Source organism: Parus major, chromosome 1 (assembly GCF_001522545.3).
Source record: "Parus major isolate Abel chromosome 1, Parus_major1.1, whole genome shotgun sequence".
Taxonomy (NCBI): Eukaryota; Metazoa; Chordata; class Aves; order Passeriformes; family Paridae; genus Parus; species Parus major.
Genome location: NC_031768.1, coordinates 101,008,537 through 101,018,768, shown reverse-complemented (window position 1 = coordinate 101,018,768; position 10,232 = coordinate 101,008,537). Strand labels below are relative to the sequence as shown.

General features: G+C 40.9%; 2 protein-coding genes across 8 annotated transcripts in view; one reads left to right on the top strand and one right to left on the bottom strand.

The window, feature by feature from the left end:
• The window catches only part of GABPA (GA binding protein transcription factor subunit alpha), a 28,108-nt gene extending 22,411 nt beyond the window's left edge, over positions 1-5,697 (bottom strand). For both annotated transcript variants that reach the window (XM_015628845.3, XM_033518149.1), the window contains exons 1-2: positions 5,586-5,697; positions 1,584-1,684 (exon numbers count right to left, since the gene is read on the bottom strand). In XM_015628845.3, coding sequence (XP_015484331.1) covers positions 1,584-1,660 — 77 coding nt within the window. In that variant the 5' untranslated portion in view covers positions 1,661-1,684; positions 5,586-5,697. The remainder of the gene's footprint in view (positions 1-1,583; positions 1,685-5,585) is intronic.
• An 87-nt stretch (positions 5,698-5,784) lies between these two features.
• On the top strand, positions 5,785-9,730 carry ATP5PF (ATP synthase peripheral stalk subunit F6). 6 transcript variants are annotated; one of them, XM_015628918.3, is made up of 4 exons: positions 5,785-5,892; positions 6,481-6,660; positions 7,887-8,011; positions 9,602-9,730. In XM_015628918.3, exons 2-4 carry the CDS (start codon positions 6,491-6,493, stop codon positions 9,628-9,630), a joined length of 324 nt encoding a protein of 107 aa, XP_015484404.1. In that variant the 5' UTR covers positions 5,785-5,892; positions 6,481-6,490; the 3' UTR covers positions 9,631-9,730. The 6 variants fall into 6 exon arrangements, with proteins under 6 accessions (XP_015484404.1, XP_015484386.1, XP_015484432.1 ...); XM_015628900.3 differs by having other exon boundaries at positions 5,826-5,934; XM_015628946.3 differs by having other exon boundaries at positions 5,833-5,964.
• The last annotated feature ends 502 nt before the right edge of the window (positions 9,731-10,232 follow it).

Sequence of the window (10,232 nt, the reverse complement as noted above, 5' to 3'; positions counted from 1 at the left end):
CAGGAAAGCAACGAGATATTGCTGGGACCCTTGGAAGGGTGATATGCTTCTACTTAGTATTTGTCACTTTCCCTGACCCCACTCCTCCATCTTTTTTTTTATTTCTCTTTGTCTATTTCTTTTTTTTCTTTCCTTTCTCTTTCTTTCTCTTTACCTCTTTTAGTATTAACTAAAATATATCATTTTTTTGGTATCAACATCTAACCTCATTTGGTTTTAATCAAGTTTTTGGATATATTTCACACCTTCTGGGTTTGATCTACTTTATTCACAGAGAATTAGTTTTCTTTGCTCAGACTGGATTGCAACACTATCCTACACATTAGTGAAAATTACAAGGGAATCATTGGAAACTAAAAATCCAGGTTGAGGTAATTAAATCAGAGGGTATCTGTAGGAATCCAGAATAAAAGTCCCTCTAAGTCCCCCAGAGAGAGAAAAGAATTAAAAGATATTAAACCACATAGATATGAAGTAAGAGTGTAGGTTTTAGTTTTAAGTAAGTTAATATAGCTTAAATGCCTTAAGAGTCTGTGTTAGCTAGAGAAAAGTGTTATTACCCTGTTTAAAGTTCAGTGATAATAACCTTCACAGATTCAACTTAGCTCCAGACATAATGAAAATATAGCTTACATGTCTAGATAGATCAGATAGAACTATATACATAAATAGATAATGTCCTGTACATAGGATTTAGGTAAGGCTAGCACAGCTTTCGTGAATTAAGAACTAAGCTTAGATTGGCACAGAAAGTTTTGTTTTAGAATTATGTTTTTAGCTGATTGGATGATTTATGAATTTAATCCCCTGTATTGGGATACACACACACACACACCTGAAGAAGAAGAACAGCAGCACCATCATCATCACCATGAAGAAGAACTACTGCAACTGCTTCTGTGGCCCAGGACAGCAGAACTCCACGCCGAGAAGCTGCTGCCCAGAACATCGGGACTTTGTACCAGACAGCTGCTGCTCAGAGTTCAGCTTTATGCCAAAGCTTTTAGCAAGGACTCTAATGCTGTAAACTCTTTGCCTTTGAGACTGATGCTTTTATACAATAAATATCTTTCTAGCAACCAACAACTACTCATGTCTCCTTGAGACCCAGTAATCCTCTCTTGAATCTCATTGAATTATCAACAGGTATCCTACTTCAGCATTTACAGTTTCAGTGGCCCCAGCAACAGTATAGTTGATAACCAGCATCATTTCTGCACTGTTAAAAATCAACCATCCTGCATAAATCCTGTATAAAGTAAAGCAAAGAACTGGAGACACAAAAAGGTTGATCTCAATTATAGAAGGATCCACAGAAGCTGAAAGGTTTGCAGCACACACACAGACATACTAATACAGACATAAAAATAGGAAAAGTAAAGTACTAGTAACTTAGAAAAAGAGAACCAAAACTGTTTGGGATTTAGATAACTAAGGCTGAGGAATATGACAGCACTATACTGATTTCTTATAGTGACTACATTTCAACTTCTGGAAAACTGTCATTTAATTAGATAAGAAACAGAAAAACTAATTAGTTAATTAATTGCCCAAGGATCCCAAAAATCAAAGACAGTACATACCTTTCTTCAGTGCACTCCTGTTTCTCAGTTCCATCAATTTCAATTTCTATCAGCTCCTCTGCCTCTCTCTTAGTCATGGCTGCAATGTCTTAAGAACAGAGCTATGAACAGAAAAGAATTTTTTGTGTAAGTCACAGACCAACAACACTAGGCAATGTTTTGTGTCCTATCACACATTTTTTTTAATCAAATACCAGAATAGCCTTTTAAAACCAAGAATTCATCTAAAAAAATATATATCCAAAAGCTAATACAGATTTCACAAAATATATTACTATACCTGTCCTCAAACAAATGTTCTAGAAGCAAACATGCAACCATTAAGACATTTGCACAGAGCCCAAAGTCTGATTCTCCTGGAGGCACCCAAATCTATGGTTTTTGTTGTTGCTACAGGCCACCTACAGCAAAGCACATCTGAAAATTCAAACTACCATCCTAGCATGGCTGAAAGACACTTATAAATTTAAGCAGCATTTTACATGAAATGCTGCAAGAGGCAGTTAGGGAGAAGACCTATGATTTCTTCATAGGTAAATAGTCAATAATAAAGTGTTTGTCAGATATCCCATCTTTCCACTCATGCCTCCCACAGGTGAATGGATGATGACATGAGTACAATAAACGCATCTTGTGAAGTCCCAAACTAAAGCAGGACACCAGTAATGAAAAGAAAAGCTATTCTGTGACAACATTCTCACTAACACTGCAGATTTTCATGCCCTGTAGAACAGTGTTGGGAATGTATTCCCAGTCTGTTGAGAATGTATTGGGAAATAAAGAATTACAGCACTTGGTCTGTAAAGACATAGCTGGTCTGGTATTACTATTTTTCACTAACCAGCACATATGCCGTAACTATGAAATATATATGATAAAACCCTGGCCCAATTATATTAACAGTTTACAATAACTAACATCATGAACTCATTTCAAAAGAAGCAGGAAGTAGAAATACAGAGGAAGAAAAAAAAAAAACCACTGGAAAAAAAGCGACTACTACCTAAATATCCAAAATTAGAGGAGGTCACCAAGATTTCTATCCTGGAATCATCCTTTCCTAGGTACTACTCTATCCCAAACCCAACTGTTAGCAAGAATATCTACTGAAGACAAGATAACAAGAATACATATTAATCTTTAAAACTTCTAGAAGTAATAGTAACCAACTATGTTTTACAGCTGCTACATGAACTGCCTAAAGAAATTCAAACTACTCATCATCTCCTTCAGAAACTATTTTTTAAGATCACTTGTGAAGAAATCAAGTGCTGCATGTGGTTCGTTTTGAAAGAAGCTACCAAGGTTAGGAAGTAAAATGTCACCTTATCACTAGAAGCAAACCCAGAACCTGTTCACAGATCTGGCTTTGTGAAAATCTCCAAAGGGCCAGTGTAGTGTCCACTGAATAGGGCACCAGGAGTCCAATTCCTTTATCACTTAATCTTGCCTGTTATTCTCATGATAAATATAAAAGACTGAAACACAACTTCAGAAGAATGCAGACAGGCTTAATTATCTGAATGCACTGACATCCACATGGTTACAGGTGATCTGTCAGACTGTTAAAAAATATTTCAAAACTGAGATGTGAGCAATGTCTCTTACTGAAAACTCCCAAAGAATCAAACTGGTATGATAAAAAAGGGGTGAATGTCTTTTCTATATTAGCAATCAGATTAAAAACACAAAACAACAGTAAATTGTCTTTTTTTTTGTGATGAAGGGAGTTTACCAGTAAGGTCACAAAGGGGTTAGGCTGGAATTTATGTTCTTTGACATAATTTATGTTATTTACTGAGAAAACAGTGCAAACTTACAGAAAGAACTGACCATCTTGATAGGTTTCTGGCAGAAAATATTCAATACAGCTAAATGAAGAGTGATGCAAAGTGAGAAAATATTACTGCTCATAGTAACCTCACAGAATTAGGTAAGGCATAGGAAGTTCCTATGGATTGGACTCCAAACTGGCACCTGGACTAGTAACTGTTCACTCTCTCTTCAAAGGCAGTTCATGGTTGAATCTCTTAGGCTTTGCTGTATTTTTGGATCCCTGGAGGGGTAGGAAAGAGGAACCAAGGCACAAAGAGCAAGGTGCACAAAGAGAAGTACACAAAGAGGAAGAAAGATGGTTCCCCTGAGCACAGATACAAAGAAAGGAGCCAGGTATAAAGAATAACACCATAATGTAAACACATAAAATCACTGAAGTTCATAGAAGCCTAAAGGGGAAAATTATTCAGTCTTCCCTATACTAGCATAAAGAGACTTCTTACAATTTAAACATTTCACATGAAGTCTAGCTGTTTGTTCGTACAGGATGATGCAGTTTGAAAGTGAACATAAGCTCAGATGGGACTGAGCTGCCTCACCCTTGCCTGAAGGCTACTGAGAGACAAGAAGACTCAAAGAGCATGGTTTGCCTGGAGGAGTGTGGCAGGAACACTAGAACAGCAGCATTTGTTCAATGGAGCATAAAAACTGTGCTTGATTCCTGGAAGGTTCAGCTTACTGATTTCTGCTTGTTTCTACTTTTTCCTTCAACCTAACACACCCTAAGACTTACCTGTTAGCCAGGAAGAAATCTGGTCTCCACTAACATATAAGAAGGTACCTATCAACAGAACCTTCTTCTCTCACAGCTACTGGAGAACACAGCCCAGTGCTTCTCCAGTCTCTTTTACAGTAAGGAGAGTAATCTGTTTGCTCTGTTTAAGATCTGTCTTTTCCCTAGAACACAAGGAGTTAAGCAAGGAATGAGCCCGCCGTGAAATGGGCACAAACTCTGAGTAGAATGATGTTTGCTATCCCACCAGGTAATTGTGAAATAGGTTCCAGGTCTGGAGCTCATACACATAATCAGCTGATACTGAAGCCCAGTCACTGGAGTTATCTGTGCCCCAGATAAGCTCTGGTGTCCTATCCATCTGTATTATCCAAATTATAAATATCACCACAAAGCATATAAGAAAGCAGACAGCCTGTCCTTTACAGATCAGCTTTTACAACTCATGAGCCAGTTCAGTTTTATGATGGAGATAGTGGAGCACTGAACAGGGTGGGGGAAAATCACACCCGATAAAATGTGTTTAACTTCCCTATCAAGAGCCTGCAGTGAGAAAATAAAGCCAAAATGGGAGCTGTAGCTGTGCAGCATGTACCTGGCCGAACACTGGGAAGCAAACTATGCAAGATCATGGGATCAATTACTTTGGAAAAGGCCTTCGAGACCATCAGGACTGAACACCACGTCAGCTAGACCATGACACTAATTGCCACATCCAGTCTTTCCTTTAACGTCTCCAGGGATGGTGATTCCACCACCTCCCTGGGCTGCCTGTTTCACACTGAAAGTGTGAAATCACGCTTTCAGTGACGAAATTTCTCTTAGTGTCCGACCTAAACCTCCCCTGGCACGTCTTAAGGCTTATTACTGGTTTGCAGAGGAGCAGAGCCCGACCCCCACCCGGCTGCAACCTCCTGTCTGGGAATTGTAAAGAGAAATGGGGTCCTCCCCGGGCCTCCTTTTCCCCGGGATAAGTCCCCCTCAGCTCCTCCTCGTCAGACTTGTGCTCCAGACCCCTTCCCAGCTCCGCTGCCTTTCTCTCGACTCGCTCCAGCCCCTCCAAGTCCTTCTCGGAAAGAGGGGCCCAGAACTGGAGGGGCTCACTCGAGGGGCTTCTCACCACTGCAAGGGGAAAACCACAAGACGCCGCATCGTGTAACGCTTTCACTTTTTTTTTTTTTTTTTTCCACAAAACAAGGATTTTACAAGCGGGGATAAGTTTTTACGCGCCGGGGAGGCCTCGCAAGCTCCGGAGCGGGAGCTCTCGGTCCTTGGTACCGGGGGCCTTTCCCTGCGACAGCCGAGGCGCCACCTCCCCGAGGGCCCCGCTTCCCGCGGCGCCTCCGTGTCGTTGTTTGAACCCGAAACGGAAATGGGATGGCAGAGCCGCCGGGAGAGAAACGGAAACAAAACACGGGCCGGGCCGCGCTCACCCGTCGCCACCGTCCGTCCGTCCGTCCGCCCGCCGCACCGACACGTCCCGCCGTCCGTCCGCGTCCGGGAACTCCCCCAGCTCCGGGCCCAGGACTGGCTCCGGGAGCGGGTCCAGGAGCGGGCTGCGCCGAGATCGGGGCGGCGCGCAGGCCCAGCGCGGGGAAAGCCCGCAACACCGCCGCGCCCCCGCACGAACTACGACTCCCGGCGGCCCCCGCGCGGGAACTACGGCTCCCGGCAGTTCCCGCGGCTCCGGAAAGCCTCAAGCCCTTTCCTCTCACTCGGAAGTGGCTCTGTGCGGGCACGGTGTGTGCTGGGCGATCCCGGGGCTCTGCCGCGCTACTCCAGGTCCCGGCGGGCGCTAAGCGGGTCCGAAGGGTGTGTGGGGATGGGGGAGCCCCGGGTGTGCGCTGCGGGTGGGGGGTGATGCCCGGCGCGCACCACGAGGGCGGCGGGGCCGAGCGGAAGCGGTGGTTCGGCCAAGGTGACTCCGGGGACCTTTGCTGGGTTGGAACTGTTACCTTTTTTCTACTTAAACAACACGAAGGGCTGAATACACCGTTTGTCTGGGTTGTTCTTTCCTGGTTCTGTACCGAGCGGGCCGCGGAGCTGCAACCGTGGGATCACGGTACCCTGGGGTTCAATGGGTGGTTGAATTTCCCCTCCGTTCTGTTTTAAATAACCTTTAAATACCTCTCTGCTTTAAAGTTTAGCTCCAAAGTACATTTTTATTTTTTATTTAAATATTTATCTTAATAATATCTTAATAAATCTATTTTAAATCGTTTTCTGGTTTCAGCTCCAAGTTATTTTTTTTCCTGCCTTTCATATGCATTTATATCGCTGTGACTAATTCATTGCTCCTTCTTTGGTGTTTTGTTAATGGTTAAGCAGCAGTGCCATCATGATCCTGCGACAGATCTTGCGACTTTCCTCCCTTTTCCACTCTGCTGTGTCCATTCACTTGCGCAGGAACATTGGGCTCTCTGCAATTGTCTTCAACAAGACAAAAGAACTCGACCCGGTTCAGAAGCTCTTCTTGGACAAGATCAGAGAGTACAACACGAAGAGCAAGTAAGTAAAGGAAACTGTCTTAAGGAGGGTGTTGGCAAAAGGGTAAAATCTGTTCATTTTGACATAAAAACATCAGACATGAAGTGTTTGGTTTATGACAATTTGATAGTTTTGTAGGCTAGTCTGTAAATATTTAAGGTGTGTTTCTCTGTAGCACTTAGTGATGGTTTCACTAGTGGGAAAGCTTATTCCTTTATATCTAATAGAAAATGCCAATTGTTCTTGGGTAGGTAAGGCACACAGTTAAGGTCTCTTACACACTGCATGAATGTATTGGTATGTTAATTTTTACCCATATACATGCTTTGTAAATAGGGCGAAAAAAGCCAAACAAATCCTTTCTTTTTCTTTTTTCAGCTGGGGAAAACAGTTATTATGTAGTCTTGTTTCCAGATGCTGAATGGAAATAGCCTTCAAAAGCAATTGAGAATTAATGGAATTACCAGGATGATTCAATTAACATATTCAGTTAATAAGCAGTTCCTTCAAATGGAATCTTAGATTCTTGTAATGTTTGAATGAACTACTGACCAGGAAACTAAAATTTTAGTAATTCTGTGTAATTTATTCTTGGGAAGTATTCCTGGGAAGGAATTAAGACACTTCTTAGCTCTCCTGGTGGAAGATGTGTGTATCCTTACCTGCAAATGCATCTGTGTAGGGAGGCAGATATTTGGTGGTTTTACCAATTCTAAGCGTGGATCCTGTGCTGGTACAACTGAGTGCTGGCAATCTAAAGAGTTATTATTTTAGTTATCTGATATGTGAATCCCAAGAAGCTCCCTTTGTGGTGGGAGTTTTTTGCTTCTTCAGCATTCCAAATGCATTTCCCTGGCAAGAACTGTTAAGCTTTACTAACTGGGATAACTAATTCAGAGATAGAAGAGGTGAAAATCACAGTTTTGTTAGGAATTCACACCTGGAACAAACAAAACTAAAAGCCCTGAGAACCTCCATACCCATCAGTGTTTTTGCCTCATAAGACCACCTTTTGTCTCAAAAGGCTTGGATTTTCATACCAGAAAACCTTTACTTTACCCTGAAAATCTTGTTTATATGTAAGGTAAGGAGGCCCTAAGGTGTGATATCTTGAGTTTTGGAAATACTTTATTTCATTTGGTTGGCTGTTGAAAATGTTTTAATTCATAAGAGGGCTTGAAAATGTAGAATTTTCCACATGAAATGTTAGAACTGGGTTGTTAATGACAACTTTTAATGTTTATTAGGCAAGCTGGAGGGCCTGTTGATGCAGGACCTGACTTTCAAAAAGATATGAATGAATCCCTTGCAAGACTTCAACGGGCGTACGGTGAGGGAGATCTCACCAAGTTTCCGGAATTTAAGTTTGAGGGTGAGTTAACAATCTTCCTGAATTCTAATTGGAAGTAGAGACATGTTCACTCATAGGATTTTTTAATTCCCCTTTAGTTTATATCCATACCATTAATTTTGTGTAAAATGCCCTCTGGGAATCTTATGCTTTTGAATAGTCCACGTCTGTTTCCACGTGACTTCTATTTTGATTGTCTTTTTAAGCAGAGATGTGATTTTTCTTATACTAATGATTAACAAAACTTGAACTCAGATCAGGCTATCTTAATTGTCCTTCAGACACCCTAAAGAAAGAGCTCAAATAGAAATAGCCTCAGGTCTGTATTTTTCTCATCTTGCCAAAGAGATTAGCAGACTATAATGTGAATATCAGTTAGTCTTAACATCATCCAAAGTGACTTTTTTGATTTTGTAAACTCCTCTGGAAAGCCACTGATTTCAGAAAATTAACATAGGACTTAACTTTCTTACTTACAAATGTTTTGTGGCTAAATTATATTAAACCCTTTTCTTCAGGTATTTGGATATGACTTTTGTTTAACTGCTCTAAGTTTGTTCAGCTTGGAAGAGAAAGGGCACAACATGAGGCTTGGTTGGTATCTGGCAGCCAGCCAAGGCCAAGCCACCATAGTTGTAGTTCTGATCAGACTGTCTGGGAATTCTAATTTAGACTAGGAACACACCTGAAAATGTTTTGGGTTTTGATAATACTTCAGTTGGGTAAAGTTGGTGTCAGGTTGCACCAACAGAGTACCTAAAGTAGGATCTATATTTTTTCTTTTTTCATTTTTCCACAATTTTAGGGATGTAGTTTCTCTATACTCAGTTTTATTTCTGTGTCATATGTGAAACAATGCATATTTAAATTTTACTTGTTTTTGTAAGGAAAAAGAATTTGTGTGACCATAAAAATAGAGCAAAGCACAGACACAACATGACTATGTTCTTTTGCCACTGTTGCCTATCCTTGATCTAATTTCAGTTAGGTTTCAAATTGTAATAATATGAGTAATTATATGGGTAGGAACTTCAATTTTATCACCTTAGGGATGCTTGCTATAAACTGAGCCCTGCCTCTCAGACTTTGTAATAAAGACAGCAGGCATTAGTAGCCCAGGTGCCCAAAGCCCTAATCTTTGTGAGCTTGTACCTCTGACATCAAGAACTCCTTGGTCAATGTTTGCATGTGGAGAGTATTTAGTTGAGTTGAAATTGTCTGCTTCTCTCTGTTAATATACACTGATAATACATTAAAGAAGGGGAGAGAAGAGCTTGATTACTTGTTCTTGTATCAGAGCTATGGTGGAAATACTCTGGTTGACTTCTTCAGTTTCTCTGATGTCAGGTGTTGCTAAAAGCTGTTTTGGCAGAATATTACTGAGGCTTAGCCTTCATATATATATTCCTGCAAGGTGAAAAAGACCTGTCTCCAGCCTAGTTACTGTTTACTGCTGCCCACATTTAATCAGTAAGTGGGTGCATAGACTGCAATTTACTGCTTTAGCCAATGTAATGGTTAGTTTTCTTTGAATTACAAATTAATTGTGGTGTTTGACGATGGAATAAAAAGAGACTAATAGGAATTTTCTCTCTCCCATTCCTCCTGTAGAGCCCAAGTTTGAGGAGACTCCAAAGTGATCTCTGCAGCTTGTACACCGAACAGCAGTGTACAGACATGGAGTTGCTGAACATGGCACCGGTTGTAATTTAATAAATGTAGTGCTTCAGTTTGATTTCAGTGGTGTGAAGAAGCTCTTAACTGCATGGTGAGCATAGCTAGCTGTGATCATCCATTCTTACATGACAGAGGCAGCTGAGTAGTGCTGCTTAATGTTAACTGCAAAACTCCTTTGTGTACTATGTTTTAATGCTTACATATTATAACACTTATAATGATATACCAGGAAGGAACTACTTGTTCTATTGAGTTTATCCAAAAGGCTTCTGCAGAAAAAAAACTCCATGAACCTTAAGTCTGTAGCAAATCCCTACAGTAGTGGTGGAGCCTGCACAGCTGAAAGCATAGGCATGAATGCCCAAATCCTACACTGTATCAATGAACACAAAGGTGATGAAGTTGATCTTCCAGAAGAAACTGAAATCTGCTAAAGAGGTTGTAAGGTGTGAATTTCTGTGACTGAACTATTGACAAAAACACTTAAGCTTCTGAGGAGCTATTTGTTTATAATAATTGCTATCTGAGAACAGTTCAACAGTTTGAGTCTACATACTACAGTTTG

Coding starts and splice junctions, on each gene's coding strand:
- ATP5PF (XM_015628918.3), top strand. CDS start 6,491: ATGATCCTGCGACAGATCTTGCGACTTTCCTCCCTTTTCCACTCTGCT. Junction 6,661..7,886: donor GAGTACAACACGAAGAGCAA/GTAAGTAAAGGA, acceptor AATGTTTATTAG/GCAAGCTGGAGGGCCTGTTG. Junction 8,012..9,601: donor TCCGGAATTTAAGTTTGAGG/GTGAGTTAACAA, acceptor TTCCTCCTGTAG/AGCCCAAGTTTGAGGAGACT.